The following is a 17,863-nucleotide window of genomic DNA, read 5'->3' as shown; positions in this document are numbered from 1 at the left end:
TTGAAAAACAAGAAGGAGCTTACAAGTAAGTAGGCAACATGGAGAGTGTTTGAGGCACAGGGAAAAGCAGGTTTTAGGAAATAGAGTTCTGAAAAAGCATGTTGTATTTTAGACCTCACATCTACCATTCAGATACTTAGAACATCTAACAATTAACAGTAAGAATGAGACTGCAAAGGGAGATATCAGATCCTGAATTGGTCAAATGAGTTATAAAAGAAAAAATAAATGGGACCCTTACTTCTGGTAACTAACTTTAAGTTTTGGTGACTGTTATTTCACTAGCCATTCTATTAAAGAATTATCATCCAATCATGAAGAAGTTAAGGTAGTATTTTTTCCCAAAAGAAATGAATATTTTCTGACCTTATTTCACTTTTGCTAGGCTGTGGAGACATTGAATACTGCAGCATTATGATAACAAGTACTCTAAATTGGCCCAGTGTTGATAACCCCAACACTCAAAGCTCAGAAGGGAAGATTATGAGTTTGAGGACAGCCTGGACTACATAGTGAGTTGTAGGCCAGTTTGCATTATATAGGGAGATGTTGTCTAAAAAGAGTAAACTGAATTGCTATTGTTTTGACAGATAAAAAATTCTTACAATTTCATTGCAACAATAATTATAAAATAAAACGATCAAAATATAGTGATATTACTAAAAATTACTGTACCATCACTAAAATGCCACAACATTATTATTACTATTACAGTATTTCATTAGTATAAAATTTTAGCTTGGGTGGCGTCATTACCAGGATCAGGTTGGATGATAAGTGAGAAATCAAAAGGATTTGCTGGGAGGTGTGACTAGGGAGACTGGGACTTAAGAGAACTGTCACAAATGCCCCATTATCCATGTACAGGGAGTAGGCAGTGTGTCCCACTTGCAGGTGAATATGAAGAAAGAAACAGGATTCTAGGATCAGCCCTCTACCTCATTAGTTGTCTCTGAGGCTTCCATGAAGAGTCATATATTAGACAGACAGAGAAGTCACTTCACACACGTTCCATTTTTAGCCACAATGAAATAGATTTCATATTCTCTGGCCAGGACAACTATCAGAGCTGATAAAATGCAAAAACAAAAGTGAAAAGCTGTATGAAAGCATTAAAAAGCCTCAGGGTTCATAAAAACAAATTTATTTGTCTCTATACATAAAAATGTATAAAGTAGGGCTACAGATGGCTCAGTGGTTAGGAACACTTCCTGTTTTACTGGAAGACCCAAGTTTGGCTCCCAGAAATTACAACTGCCTGTAACTCCAGGTCCAGAGAGTCTGATGTCCTCTTCTGGCCACTGTGGGCACCTGCATTCATGTACACATACCCCCACACAGACACAAATACATACATATAATTTTAAATAATAATAATGAATCTTTAAAAAAATTTACAAAGTAATTCTCTAAAATTTTGAGTGTCCAAAATCGTGCAAAGGGTAGTCTCTGTGAAAATAAGAAAAAGATAACTAGAACATTCTTCCAAATGTTGAAGAACATAAGACCTCATTTCCACATAGCTTATGGTTTAAAATACATTAGAAGCTTCTTTTGTACTGAAATATGTTCAAGAAATTTATATCATGTTAACAAGTTAGGAGATGCTGACATAGGACCATGAGGAAAAACTGTAGCAGATCATGTTCACAAAGTGAATGTTCAATGTGGCTGATTCTTTTCAAGTTTATGTGTGGAGCTTATGCAATTTCTCTAAAAGATTTAGCAGTTTTGTGCCAAAATGATACTTAAATTTATTTTTAAATCTAAGGGCCATACTGGTACAATAATGGCACAGATGTTATGGGAGTAACCAACTATTTTCTGCTTAGATTTAAGGCCTGCTTCACAAGATGGAGCCCATACCTGGCACTGTTATCAGGGCCAGGAACCTGTGGCTAGGTAGGGGAGAACCTATTACTATTATTTTGCTAAATAGAGTATTAAACTGACTTCTAATGACTTATGGATATCCCCATAGATTAGTGCATCTCTCAACTCTCACCACAGACACTTCTTGCAACAGATGGATTAACATAGAGACCCACAGTTGTTCAATGTGCAGAGAAAAAGAGATTGTGGAGTGCTCAGTCTTAAATAGGACACCTATATTACACCTCCTCCCAAGAATGAGGGATCATTGAGGAAGAAGGAACAGAAAATTGTAAGAGCTAAGAGCCAGATGTGATAGACAAATGCAAGGAAACTCTGTTGTCTGGACACCGTAGGGTAGTTGTACGTATGAACCCACAGCATGTGTAAGACCTATGCAAGTCCAAGTCAGACAAAAACCTAGCATGGATGGGGAAGATGGACAGGAAGACCCAGCCCTAGACGAGAATCTATTGACAAATGGTAGCTGCTGGGAGAGGGAGAGTCAGTTTTCTTTACTGGTGTGAAGCCTGGAGGGTTGAGCAGACTCTAAGGGATAGCCTACACACAAGAGCATTTGAGGAACACAAGTGAGACTCGATAGATCTTTAAAAAATAATAATGAGGGGGGGCTGGAGAGATGGCTCAGTGGTTAAGAGCACTGACTTCTCTTGCAGAGGACCCAGGTTTGATTCCCAGCACCCACATGGCGGCTGCGAACCATCCTTAACTCCAGTTCCAGGGGAATCTGAAGTCCTTTTCTGACCTCTGCAGCATTGTATGACACAGGTGCACTCACTTACATGCAAGCAATATGCTCATACACATAAAATAAAAATAATAAATAAAATATTTTAAAAAATAATGGAAGACATTAAGTTGGGCAAGGGTACAGATAGGGGGTCTGAATGTGATCAAAATACATTGCACAAAATTCTCAAAAATAATAAAAAAAATCTGAAGGACCAAAAATAATGGGAAATGTAAAGGTTAGAAACAAAGATGAAGTTAGATCACCCATAACATATATTTTAAAGTCACAATAGTTAAATACTGTGGGTTTTTCTTGGGACTATAATAGAGAATCCAGAAACAGACTCAAATATGTAGACACCTAATTTTGAACAAGGGTGCTTCTGAAATTCAGTGAAATTTTTTTTTCAATCAATGGCTTTCTTATAAATAAGAACAGTTTCTAAGCCATTTTACTTCTCAAAATAAAATTTGGGACAGTGAAATGGCTCAGGAAGTAAAAGTGCTTGTGGCCAAGCTTGATGATCTGGATTCAGTCCCTAGAGTCCACATAGAGGAAGGAGAGAACCAACCCCTACAAATTGTCCTTCAACCTCCAAATTTGCATCATATGACATGTGTACCCACCCCTTTAATAAAGAAATAAAACTTGAAAAATAAAAATAACCATTACTTCTGTTTTACACTAATCATAAAAATCAAGTCAGCCCTGATTGAAGTAAACCTAAATCTAAAAGGTAACACACCACACAAAGGCAAAACAAATGAGAATGTCATCATAACTGTTCTGACAAATACATTTTACACAGAATGTAACAAGCACCAATAACAAATAATTGATAAATTAAGTTTCATTATAATTATAAATTTCCATTTATCTGAAGAGTTCATCAGAGGAGGGAAATACAAGCCTCAATTGTGAAAAAATATGCAAAATTCACATATCCAACCAAAGATTTGTATATAACTTAATGATTAATAAAGGTGGTTAAAAAATCCCCCCAAATAAAACAATGGGTAAAGTGCTTGCAGGAACCCCTTATTGGGGAGGGGCAGAGGTGATGGGCTGGTAAATGGGAAGATGTTCACCATTCAACATCAAGGAGGTGAACACCAAAGTCACAGCATGATAGACAGCCACCATAATGGCTAAACATTTTTTAATAAAAGAGTGTTAAATATTGTGAGGATGAGGATGATGATATAGTCACCCTCTTCCTGAGGTAGGAACAACTTAAGACCCAAATGGTTTTACCATTTGGAAAACTGACTGGCCACTGCAGTGAAACCTACATACAACCTTCATGTCAGAAATTCTCCATGGGTAAATATCAACTGAAATTGATATGCACAGGCATGTATAAAAATGCTTGAAGCAGCATTAGTTTAAAACTCAACTTTCTATCATCTGAAGAACAAATAAATTGCAGCTATGAAATGGGGTGTTATTGCTGTATGCAACATAAATGAGTCTTAGAAATATAAAACAGAGCAAAAGAATCCAGATACAAAAGAGCTTATGCTCTGTGATTCTATTTATGGAAAGTTTAAAGATGACAAATGCAATAAAAGTTGAAATAATGATAACTATTTCTGGAGAAGGTCTTGACTATAAGGGGGAGGAATGAAGGTTTCAGAGCTGTTTGCAATGGTCTAACCAGAGGAGAACCCAGATAAGGGCCTTCCAGCTTCACTCACTCTGAGGTGACTCTAAAAATGACCAGATTTGGAGTTCATGTGGTGGAGCAATACATTCTTAGCTTCCTGTCACACTTGATATGTTCATGGGGACCCATTTTGAGTTTGCAGGGATTCTTGTGTAAACTCAAATCCTTCCCTGGCTTCAAAGATTTCATGAGAACTGAGCTCTGAAAACACCCCACGTGGAGACCAAGGCTGGAGGCCTTGTGGGGTGTTTCATCTTGCTGCCTTCTGAGTCAATTGGAAGAAACCAAGAATGCGAAGAAGAAAAAACAGTGGGGGACCTGGATGAGCCTCAGCTATGAGATTCAAAAAGTGGATGCCAGTGGCCCAATGCCACTGGGTAGGACAAGGAGACTCACTGAGGATACTGCCTCGTCTCCAAGCAGGGATACCCAGCAGCAAGGACATTTTCACTGGTTCTCCGATTTTAGTTCTTTCTACAGGTAGTTCGGATAATAAACGTTGAGTAAAATTTTTATTTACAAATTTCTAAAAATTATTTGGTATTGAGAGTCCAGTTGGATAAGATCATAGCAAAAGAAAGTTAAATCAGGATGATTCTCAGTCTTGCTGAAATTGTGGACACTCTGCAAAGTGGCAGGGTGAGAGGTGTTTTCTATGGGTTTATGCTAAAGTCAGGAATCTCACAGTGCTTCAGAGATTTTCTACAGCCAACCATATCATTGAGAACTGTGGCACAAAGAGAATTTCCATGTGACGGGAAAAAGAGAAATGGAAATCTAACATTTGCTTTCGTGGAGGTAGAGCCTTTCTTTAATCAAATCACTGAAGGGCACAGAGAAGAAAAAATTCTCCTTTTAATTAATTATCATTTAGTGGCCAGTAGATTTGCATAAACTAATATACACTGCTTTAAACAATCCCAGTAGCATTGGTTAATAGCTTCCTCACTTAAAAGCTATAATTGGGCTATTTTTCAAAGGAGAAATAAGAAATGTACTAAGTAGAGAGTACTGAAGAGAGAGAAATCATATATTATCTCAGTTGAAATTCAAAGTATCTAACAGACTATCCATGGTAAAATAGTGTCAACCTTGGCCTTACCCTTTAATTTCAAGGCTTCTAATACCTTTGAATCAGCCGTCACATCGCTCACTAGCTTGATTTCAATATTTTGCGAAGTCAGTTGGAGCAATTTCTCAAAAAGACGTTGACCCTGGAAAAAATATTCAGAGACAAAGAGAGAAAACCTAAATGTTTGCTATTTCAAGTTGGCACATACAAATTCTTAAAATTTAAAGTTATGCATTCAGTTTGTAAAAGGCAAGTATTTTAATAACAGATAGTCACAGATCTGTGAAATTTTCTCAGGAGAGTTTATGTAACTAGAACAGAAACATGATCATAGATTGCTTTCTGGCTTTTGGGGCATCATGTAGTTCAACAATCACCACAATAATATTTCAGTGCCACCATGTAAATCTACTTTCTTTTTAATTTTAAATCTGTAGTTGTCTATGTATAAATAGGCAGGAGAGAATATTTAATAGTTGCATTTTGGTCCAGAAAAACCAACTGGCTTTCCAGTTTAGAAACTGTTTCTTAACCTCACCTCTTCTTATCATAAAATGGAGCTGGTCTGTTTTTATGGGCTTTTCGGGTTTGTTTCTATGGACAAGGGTCAGACAGACAATAATGCTTGGGTCTTAATGGCCCCAAGTGGATCATTTAGACTTACCATTCTTTGATAAAAGGTCTGTGGCTGGATGCTAATGATTATATAAAGGATTTGGTGATTGGATGGAGCTGATGAAGCAAATGAGGATACAAATGAGGATTCAAGAAATAGTTCCTGAAATTATTTGTTATGGACAAAAAAGGTCAAAGATTAAAAACCTAACACTCCTTGGAGCAGAATATTGGTGGTGTCTTCTTTTCAGGTGGAGAAAGGTAAAGACTGAAGCATTAGGCAGCTTCCTAGTCACCCCTTAGGATAAATGGAAAATGGGTTCCTTGTCAATGCCTCTTAGGGAGCAAACAATTGTGGGTCTCTTGAGTGATATGAGAATCACCCCTCAGAAGCCTTTGCTCCTTAGACTCTGACTCTGCTGATAATTGATCGCCTTCTTGGCCCCACACTGTTTGGCTTGGGAGATCCAAAGAAGCCCTAGCTCAGAGTGGAAGGGTGCTAGAGACCTGATAATAGCCTCCTTTCTGCTGTCAGCTGTCACCATGGTGTAAACACACCAGCTCCTAACAAATATTCTCCTAGTTAATTTCAGTATATTTAATGGGACCCAGCAAAACGAGAGTGGATCACTGAAGGACATTTGGAGACACAAATTAGGCTTTATAGGCCATATATATTAAAGTACATTAATAATATCAGGAGAGGTGGGGATAGGGGATGGAATCTAAATACCATCAAATTAAATTATATTATATGAATTGTATTATATAAGTTATATTATATTGAATTGCAAAATTCAATACAAAATGTAAAAAAACACAATGTGAAGCCAATGGGGGAAATAAATTGTAGATAACTCATTATAGAAGGAGAGAGAGAGAGAGAGAGAGAGAGAGAGAGAGAGAGAGAGAGAATGTTTGAACACTACTGTGATTTGAATGCTGAATGTCCACCAAAGACTCATACATCACAGGTCTGGTCTCCAATTTGAGAGGAGATGGTTATGTTTAGGAGGTGGGTCTAGGGGAGGTCTTCAGGTCTTGAAGGGAGTCGGGTTCCAACCCTTCCCTCTTCTCTCTTTATTACTTCCCAGACAACAGTTAGATAGTATTGCTCTGTCACAAGCTTCTGAATTAGGGCCAACTGACCATGGCCTGGAGCTTCCAACACTGAGAGCTGAAATAAGCCCTTGGTCTTCATAAATTGGCTACCTCAGGTGTGCATGACGGTGATGGAAAACTGGCTAACACAGACATAGTGGGCAGACCTGATGACACAGGCCATTGTAAAGACAGGAGCCAGGGCAGAACTACAATGTGTGCTTTCCAGGATGACTTGAGGTGGCTGGGACTGACACTATGACCTCAGAACTGACTTAGTAGACCAGTAAAGAATACTATGGCCCTTATTGAAGCCCAAGTCAGTGATCTGAGGACCAAATGTTAAAAATATCTCAAAGCAGGGGCTAAGAGATGGTTCAGTGGTTAAGAGCACTGACTGATCTTGCAGAAGACATGGGTTCAAATTCTAGCACCTACATGGCAGCTAACAACTACCTGTAACTCCAGCTTCAGGGGATCTGATGCTCTCTTCTGGCCTCCATGGGCATTGCATGACATGGGTGCACTTACATGCAGGCAATACACTCGTGCATATACAATAAAAATTTAAAAAATTAAAAAAGAAATATCTCAAAGCAGTCATGTATATGTACATACATGTGTACATGTATACACATATGTGCACACACATGCACACATGCTTGCACATATATAAGGAGAATAAGCAGAAGGCTAATAGACAAATTAAGGCTATATGAGGCTAATCAGTACATTGGAAGAACAAAAAGCAGAAAGAATAAGTCTGTGGTAGAAAAAGAAGTTGTCCAAGTTGAGGAAAGACGTAAATCAAAGAAAAAACTGAAAAGATTCTGGAAGGTAAAGGCATGCGTGATGTAGTGAGGACACACCTCGGCACCTTCTATAAAGCAGCTCAACATCAGGGAGAGAAACCCTTACAAATCTCTGGCCAAAGGAAAGAATAAAGTTACTTAGAAAGGAAAATATATCAGACTTGCCAGGAGGCAGCCATCTGCAGACGTAGACCAAGAATCAAGTGCCATACCCGAACTTTGCAAATGAGGGGGAAGGAAAGAATATTTGTATATGCAGAGATGTGGAGACTGTATTGCCTCGATGACCAACATAAGAGATTTAAGAAAGGACTCTAATCAAACAGTAAATAACTCTGAGCATTGCTACAGAAGGTGGAGGGACAAAGGAAATGAGCTGGAACAGTAATGTATTACTATTTAATAAATTTGTTAAATAAGGATTCTTTTTCAAAAACCAGTCTATTTATTGGTTTTATTTTATATGTATGAGTATATTGCCTGTATGTATGGAAGTGGACCTGCATCGTGCAATGCCTGCGAAAGTCAAAAGAAGGCATCGGATCCCCTGGACCTGGAGTTACGGACAGTTGTTAGCCTCCATGTGAGTCCTCGGATTTGAACCTAGGTCCTCTGCAAGAGCAGCCACTGCTCTTAACCACTAAGCTATCTCTAAAGTCTCTAAATCAGGATTCTTAATAGAAGAGTTGCATTATTTAAAAGAGGAGCAGGTGCAACAGGGCCCTGCAACAACGGACCCTAAGGAATTAAGGTTTCTCCAGGAAATCCCATGCAGGGGTGAGTCTTGATGTCACAGGAGCAGCTGTCATCCAGGAAGTGACTGATCATCTTGTGGTTCTGACAATTTACCTCACAGCCAAACCTACACATGCATATTCCCTGGCTTTTGTTTCATTTTTTTCTACACATGCTAATGCTACCATAGGAGATAGACAGCAACTAAGAATTTTTCTCCCTTTGATTGTGGTCCAAACTGTAAATTAACCCTTCTAGCTTTACTTATTCCTGTCTCCAAGTTGTCTTTTGAAATGGTAGTGTCCAACAGATTCTAGTCTCTGTTAAAAATGATCAGAAGTACTGAGAACCTGTATTATGGACATTTTTGTGGGATGATAGTGCCCCAAAGAGGCTGGAGTGAGGATGAAAGAATGTTACTCTATTATTTAAAAACAGTTACGGGGTTGAAGGCACAACTCAGTGGTTAAGAGCACTGGCTGCTTTTACAGAGGACCTAGACTTGGTTCCCAGCACCTATGTGGTGGCTAACTACTGTCTGCAACTTCAGTTCCAAGGAATCTGATGCCCTCTGTTTCTTCAGTCATTGCCCACATGGGTTCATTTATATGCATATGGGCAAAGCATACATTAAAAAATTTAAGTTAAATATATAGTACATAGACACCCTATCTGTGATATTGAAATTTCACAGACAAAAAGAGTTCAGGAAAATAAATGTCTTTGAAAGACTCTTAAGTTACTATTGGCAATCAATGAAAACAGTACCTACCACAAAATAATAATTCAAAATACATCTCCCTAAACTGAGCAAATCTAAAGGCAAATAAATGAAGATACACGAAAAATAAATGAGACTATCAATAAACTTGATTATGTATTCACATCTGTGCACAATTCTTGCTATGAGTCAAACTGCCTCAGAATAAGTTTTAATTATCTGTGAAGTATTTGTAAAAGTCTGTTGTGTAGCTGCCGTTAGGAAAGCCTTAGGCCAGGCATGGTGGTATACGCCTATAGTCCCAGCACTGGGGAGGCAGAATCAGGTGGATCTCTGTGAGTTCAAGGCCAGCCTGGTCTTCATAGTGAGTTCCAAGTTAGTTGGGGCTACAGGGAGACCCTGCCTCAAAGGAAAAAAGAAAAGAAAAAGTCTTAACAGGGGCTGGACAAATGACTGCTCTTGCAGAGGACCCAGTTTCAGTTCCCAGCACCCTCACATGCCTAACAACCATCTGTAACTCCAGTTCCATGGGAAATCTAATGCCCTCTTCTGACTTCTGCAGGCATTGCACAACGCAGCCTGGTCTTCATAGTGAGTTCCAAGTTAGTTGGGGCTACAGGGAGACCCCGCCTCAAAGGAAAAAAGAAAAGAAAGAAAGTCTTAACAGGGGCTGGAGAAATGGCTGCTCTTGCAGAGGACCCAGTTTCAGTTCCCAGCACCCTCACATACCTAACAACCATCTGTAACTCCAGTTCCATGGGAAATCTAATGCCCTCTGCTGACTTCTGCAGGCATTGCACAACATGGGAGTACATATACATACATGCAGGCAATACACTCATACACATGAAATAAAAACAAAAATAATAAATGAAATATTTATTTAAAAAAGAAAGTCATAACCATAGTCATAATAAGGTAGTCTATATACCTTATTCTCCATTCATAACCTAACAAAATGATGGGAAGCTTGAAGCAGAGCAATAAGGAGATCTCTCTTTGTGTTCATAAAAGTTTAAAAAATTTTAAGGGTATCAACATTTCTTCTTGTCATTCAGTTGGGAAAAGACATGCTAGCACTGCATCTGTACACCCAGGAATGTCAATCTATCACTCAGAAGCAAACCCCCCAATGCGTGCATAGGTGGATGTGTGCAGTTATGATTTTATAAGCATAGAAAATGCAGACTATGGCACGGGTATGCTATTATACTAATTGTGAATGCTTTAGCCATCTTTAATGCACACTGATAGGTACGCTTACAAATGAAAATATGCACACGGTATACAAAAGCGCATGTGATGTGTATGCGTGTAAATATGGATATAACTGAATTCAAAGAAAGCTGACATCAAAATTAAAAAAATGATTGATTTAAAATGTTAAATCTTGATGATAAAATAAGATTTAGGATTTAAGCTGTAGGTTCTTTTGAAGCAATATAGTTGCCCTGAATTTACTCATTTAAAGAAAAAGTATGATTTAAGAGGTAAAACCATAAGTATATGGATCCATTTTGGACTCATTTCACTGGTTTAATTATTTAAATAATTAGTTAAAATCACTATAAATTTGACATCTTGTTTACTTATATTTTACTGACTTTCATTTTGTAAGATGAACAAAGTTTGCAGGAATATAAACACTGATACGTTGTTTACTTGTATATTAGTCAGTCAACTTTCACTCTCAGATGTCCCTAAAACACAATGAAGTATCTTAAGTAAACACTCACTCAGTGCATTTACTGGTTGCCTATGATGTGCCAGGGATCTTGGTAAGCCTTGGATGCAATGAGAGGAAGGAGTAGATGATTTAAATTAAATTAATGCAACTCCAGTATATCAAATTCCAGGATGGGGGAAGAAACAGATCCAAGGGTTAACATACTAGAGTTCTAAAACCCCAGCCTAGGGCACCCAGGGAAAGGTGCCCAAAGGAAGCAAGGGAGGCAAGAAAAGTTCAGATGGAGATAACAGCAGAAAGCTCCAGAAGACAGGCAGGAGATGAGGCTGGAGAGGTATGTAGAGGCATACAGGGGTTTTATAAAACGGATTAAAAATAGTTGACCTCATCCAGAAAGCAATGTGGGCCTGTGAATGATTTTACACAGCATAGACACAATAACAATCGAATTTTCTGCCCTCGGGCTGACAACATAGCTTAATGGTAGAGAATGTTTAGAGTGTGCCCTGTGAAGAGTGTGAGTCCCAACATAAAACAAGCAAGCAAAAACTCACCACTGATAAAATATCAACAACATGAAAAATAACTTTTAAAAATGTCTGCACAAACTGACCCCAAGTTGGAGCATGGTCCGTCCGGGGCCTGGACGTGGGAAGAGCAGCTCGAAGGTGGAACAGAGTTTGGTGAAAGGTAACATGGCCTGAAACGCTGTTCTGTGCCCAAGGCAATGAACAGAGTGAAGGTTCTTAGGAGACAAGCACAGTGATGAATGTGACGGAACCTGAGGCTTAAGGGTGATGGTGGCACTGGCGATGGTGGCTGAATCCCCAGGAGCCCTGAGCTTGTGACAGGAAAATACAGACTTCATCATCCAAAGCCAGAAGATGGCCACCATTTTGTCTCTTCACAAAAGTCACAAGGTCATTGATCAATGAATACACCAGAAGATCAGACAGCACAGGCCCAGCTCCTTCGCTGACAATGCCACAATACCATGAGTGACAGGACTGCCCTTTTGATATCAGTAGAGAGCATGTGCTGTGGAGACCAGCTGGCAGCCCATCCACTCATTAGTAAGAGACTCCATCCCATGATGGGATTTAATTACTCTGCACAGCTCATCATCAAGGCCCTATGTAATAATGGTTCCCTTAATGATGCATCCTGTGGGTGTGAGCACAGTTCTCTCTGTAGGGCAGATGGAGAAAGGTGAAGCATTGATCTGGAGAATAGCAAGGGATGAATCTCAGGAACAGCACATTTGTACCGGGGCTCTCAACAGCTGGAACTCTAAGAGGTTAGAAAACAGCCTCATGATTGCTCACACGTCTAGCTGACAAGCTGTCCTGAATCCTGCAGCCCTGCTCCATTCCTTTGCTGCAGAGGAAAGAGGTCTGACAGGGCCAGAAGGAAGCTCCAAGGGATGCTTACCAGAACACAGGCAGGATTCCCTCATGATCCAGATCACGGCCCAGATCTGGAGAGACAGTATTCACAGGGAAGTTTACAGCTCTTAGCCCTATCATTCTACTACTAAGGATCAATACCAAGCAAATAAGCAAAAAGGTATTTACCACAGCACCATTTATTCATAAAAAGAAAGATGCCAGTAATAATATGAATTTAGTCTGTTCTGTTGTGTTTTGTGTAGCAAATTCAAATAAAATGTTTACCAGTATTTCTAATAAAATTGAAGTGTGTTTACATTATAATGTTGGCTCAAAATTAAGATATAAGCCAGGCATGGTGGTGTATACCTTTAATCCAAGCACTTGGGAGGCAGAGGCAGGCAGATCTCTGTGAAACTAAAGCCAGTCTGGTCTACATAGTGAGTTCCAAGTCAGCTAGGAGTACAGGGAGACCTTTTCTCAAAAAACAACAATAAAAAAAGAGATACAACTTTCTTATATAATGAATTCTATATCTATATATAAATTACGCATGAAATCCCGACTATCCAAAACATTTTGGTGACTATAGAGGTGATTTGATTTTTTTTTCCATTTTGCTATAGTTTTTCAGACATTTTATAGGAAGAGGCTATTACTAATATAGTAAGAAAAATTCCAATTATCCATTTTAAAAGAAAGAACCAAGCTGCACACAATGGTGCACACCTGTAATCCTAGTACTCAGAAGGCAGAGACAGGAGGATTGCTGCAAGCTCAGGATTAGCCAGAAGAAACATAGTGAGATCCAGTGGAATCTAGCTTTCAATATATATGCTTTTTCTTTTTTTGATACAGGGTCTTACTATGTAGCCCCAGCTGACCTGGAACTTGCTATGTAGACCATCCCACATTGGCCTTGATCTCTTGGCTAGCAAACGCCAAGAGATCCACCTGCCTCTTGAGTGCTGGGATTAAAGGTGTGTGCCACCATGTCCAGCTTTCAGTTTTTAGATAGATATGCTTCAATAGGAAAGTCCTTAAAGGTTTGGAAACTAATAAAGTGCCACAGTGGGAGCAAGTGTCACAAGAGGGGAGATCGAATGCAGTGATATAAACGGGAAAGGGGGATGATAGAATGGATTTAATGGGGTGAAGAGTGGAAGGCAGGGCGGAAAAGGGAGTAAGAGGACGGACAACCAACGCTACAGGCCTTTGAAAGAGTCACATGGAAATCTACTATGGAAGCTTCTATCAATAAATACACATGCAATATAAAAAGAGTTTAAACGTAGCTACCTACAACAGGAGTTCCATGGAGTTCCCAATAGACACCACAGGCTAGCAAACGCCAAGCCCAATGCTAGGAATAGAGTCCCTCTTTTTGAGTTGTTGACCACAAAGATCATAAAGATCTTCAGATAATACTGGCTATTGCCATTGCCCTTGGTTTCCCACCAGAACTTGATGGTAAGACCCTATTGCTGAAGATACTATATACCTGAGTCCCAGAACAAACATGGAGAAACCAAGCTGGTACTGACCATGAAGCTTCATCTCTGCTGGCTAGCTTTCAGTGTATTAGAAGGTGCTGTGCATGTTACTCACATCAGCCTTACCCAGCTGTGATCCCTGCAAGCTACAATAACAACTGTCTTGGCAAAATATGCCCAATGGTTCAACAGTAGTATGATTAAATTATGGAATAAGCAACCACCTTCTAATTGGATTTAAGTTCTGCCTCACAACAGGGAGCCCATACCTGACACTGTTATTAGGGTGACAACCTGTGGCTAGGCAAATCACAAACCATAGGGGAAAACCTAAATAGATATAGTACTAAACTGACTCATAATGACATTGTCATACCCATAGATTAGTACATTTTTCAACACTCAGCAGAGAAGCTTCTTCTTTCAGCAGATGGTAATTAATATAGAGACCCACAAATAATCCATGTGCAGAGATAAGACACTGTGGACTACTCAGCTATAAATGGGACACCTATATTGTACCCTCTCCTCCCAAGGCTCTAGGGTCATTGCAGAAGAGGGGGCAGAAAGCTTGTAAGAGCCAGAGGTGATAGATAAATATAAGGAAACTGTGTCCTTGTCTGGACACCAGAGGTCAGTTGCATATATGAACATAGGCACTCACAGCACTTAGGACAGCAGCACAAGACCTGTGCAAACCCAAGCCAGACAGGGGCCCAGCATGGGTGGGGGAGGTGGGCAAGAAGCCGCAGCTTCAGCTGAATATCTATTGGCAACTGATGGATTCTGAGAGAGGGAAAGTCAGTTTTCCTTATCGGTGTGATGCCAGCTGGTAGGTTGTCTAGACTCCAGGGCATGGTCCCACGCCCAGGTGTATGTGGGAGGCACAGAATGGATTCAACAGGTTTTCAAAGAAACAAAACAATTTACAAAAAAAGGTGAAAAATTAGAAATTTCAAAAAAACAGAACACAAAGATAAAACAAAAAAATACAAAGAAAAGAATACCACAGACATAAAAACATGAAGAATTATCATAAGGTAGGGAATACATAGAAAGGAACAGAGAAATGAGAAGAAGCAAAGCTCAGAGGTTCAGATAAGACAACCTTAAAATCATTACTTACCCCAAAGGATTAGGAAGAATACCTTCAGGGTCATGATTTATTGACATTCAGAGTTCAAAGAAATCACAGAAGTTAAAGACTTGCTAAGAATCTTGCTTATGCGTTCATATCAGAATAATGATTTCTGTTGGAAATATATTAGAAAGCAAGCGAGAACATAATCAGAATTACCCAACAGATGGGGAGGTGGAAGCATGGAGAAGCCACAGGAATACATCAAGAGAGAAAGATTTGGGAAGGATCAGACTCCACTGGAGCCCGAGAGCTCTGCTGAGCTGCAAAGGGCTGAGGTGAGCCTTCCCAAGCACCTGTGCTGGCCCCTCCTAGCCTGCCTGCTCTCCTATCCTGTGTGGCTCATAGGTGGTTTGTGTGTCTCTCCGGCTGTGTTTCTACTCTAGCATTACTTATTTGATTTTGTATTTCCAGCAAACAGCACAGTACCTAATAAATGTTTGTTCAATGGAGGCACATTCAAAATCATTAGTTGTCAGTTTTCAAATGGGAGAATGCTAACATAAATAAAGATTTGCTGAGTGCTGGTGGTGTGGAGCAGGGTCTTTGTTTCTGTTAGATTATGCTGGTTTTATGCTGACACACCAGGGATGCTGCTGGGATTGTGTTCGGTCTGGAGATGAGGGGCTTGAGTCATCGACGGCTTCCCATCAGCCAGCAGTCACTGTGCTCCCTGCTTGTCCTAGCCATATGCTAGACAATCAAGCCACAGGGATAAATATCACCCAGGCCCCAGAGTCCAGGAGTATGTGCAATATTCAAATACAAGCTGCCACAATATTGCTGAGAGAGGAATTATAATACACAGAATTGAACTGAAGAGGGAAAAAAAATCAAGCTGACAAGCCAGGTGGGGAGGGGACCAACTTGGGGCTGTTTTGAAACATGAAAACCAAATAACGTTTATTAGGCTGGGATATTTTCCAGCAGTGATTCTCAATCCTGGCTGCCCAGTGGGCTCCTCTAGTCATTTTTAAGTTTGGCCTTTCTCCAGATATTATAATTTAAGTGCTCTGGGGGTGGATGAGAGCATTGGTCTATTTTTAAAGTCCCCAGGTGATGATTCTGACTGGCGGTCATGGTTGTAAACTGCCACATCTGAAAAGGAGGCATTTGTCCTTCTTTCTTCACCTAAACCCTGAAGGGCACTGTCAATGTGCATTCTGGGCATAATTATCACAGCCTCTTCTCACAGAAGTCACAGTCTTTGTGGGCAGCTGGATGTTACTCTTGTTTTACAATTACTCAGAGTTGGGCACCCACCAAACTTGATATCCTGTATGTAAAATCAGAAGTAGCATCTTTATGGAGCTCCATTTTCATTGTTTTCTGAATATCAATCAAATTTACACAGCAATATGAGCTAGGCATTATCATATACGTTTTATAGATAAAGAAACTGAGGATCAGAGGTGTTATGACATTTGTTTAGTGCTGCCACAACTACCAAATCATTAGCCATGCCAAATACATTTAACACCAAACCCTACAGGCTAATGGTCCCCCACACATCCCTGCATTCAATGGCACATGCCATAGTGGAAATACCATAGTTATATTAGCTACTTTAACACACCATAACAAAGTTCTAAGAGAGAAATGTGTTTGTTTTCTTGTTTGGCTTACCAGTTTGAAGGTTCCATGAGCAACGAGTCCATACCTCAGGGCTCCCAGTGAGGCAGTACCTCCCAGTGGGACACATGAGGGAAAAACTCACTCACCACATGACAGAGGAAGAGCTCAGAGTTCTATAGTCCCCTTTGAGGGCACACCCTCAGGGACTTCCCTTTAGGCTCCACAACTCAAAGGTTCCACTACCCCCTAATAGCCTACAAAGCGTAAAACTGTCACTGTGACAACATAGATAGACCTGAAGGGCATTGTGTTACATGAAACAAATCAGGCAGAAAAGACAAACACTGATGGTCTCACTCACAAGTGCAATTTCAACTATTAATTTCACGGAAGGTGAGAATATAAACAGTGGTTACCAGATACTGGATAGGAACTCGGGGTTGGTGGGGTAGGGACCAAGCGAGCAATGGGTACGATGCTCTTGTTTGACAGGAAGAATATGTTCTATTGTTTCATGGCTCAGAGGGTAAATATAATCAGCAAAAATGTATTATACCTCAAAATAGAAGAATTTGGATATATTCATCAAGAAATGACAGAAGAAATGGATTTGATAATTACTGAGCTGATCATTAATCCATATATATAAATCCAAAATATCACATGTGACTCATGAGTCTATGTACAACTATGAGACTGATACAACTATGTATCAGTCAAAAAATTTTAAATCTAAGAGATAATTAATATAAAACATCTAGCAACAATAAAAATAGGACTCTTCCAGAAATAGTCCTGTATTGCAAAGTAGACTCTGATTGTATGTATGATGGGTGAAGCATCTCTTTTCCAAAGACCTGAGGAAGGCGTGGAGACCCACTTAGGGACAAGCATGATAAGAAGAGGGATTAGAGAGTCACTATTGATGGAGAATTGATGAGATGGAGGTTGGCAGCAAGGTGTACTGGAGTGCACAGACCCATAGATGATTCCACAAGATGGTGAGCCTCCTCAGGACAGGTAACAAGCATCATTAGCTAACATAAAAAGTGATTATGATGCAGTATGTTAATATCATTTATGAACAAGTTGTACAATGGCTGTGAAAGAGACATGACAAGGAAAAGCTTTACAAGTTAGGGGGGAAAGACCTAGGGAAAAGACCCTTGTCTGTTGGTTAAGAGTCAATTAAGAGGAATAATATAAGGAAGGAATGGGAGGGCCGAAACAGAGT

The 17,863-nt window shown here is 39.7% G+C and overlaps 1 protein-coding gene across 1 annotated transcript in view; it reads right to left on the bottom strand.

Moving 5' to 3' along the window:
- Pld5 (phospholipase D family member 5) overlaps positions 1 to 17,863 on the bottom strand; it is a 422,154-nt gene that overhangs the window by 178,270 nt on the left and 226,021 nt on the right. Inside the window, exon 4 of the mRNA XM_008849173.2 lies at positions 5,395 to 5,506. Coding sequence (XP_008847395.1) covers positions 5,395 to 5,506 — 112 coding nt within the window. The remainder of the gene's footprint in view (positions 1 to 5,394; positions 5,507 to 17,863) is intronic.

Source organism: Nannospalax galili, unplaced genomic scaffold, assembly GCF_000622305.1.
Source record: "Nannospalax galili isolate Female #2095 unplaced genomic scaffold, S.galili_v1.0 scaffold543, whole genome shotgun sequence".
Classification (NCBI taxonomy): domain Eukaryota; kingdom Metazoa; phylum Chordata; class Mammalia; order Rodentia; family Spalacidae; genus Nannospalax; species Nannospalax galili.
Note: the sequence above shows the minus strand (reverse complement) of the source record. Positions and strands in the feature narration are given on the sequence as shown.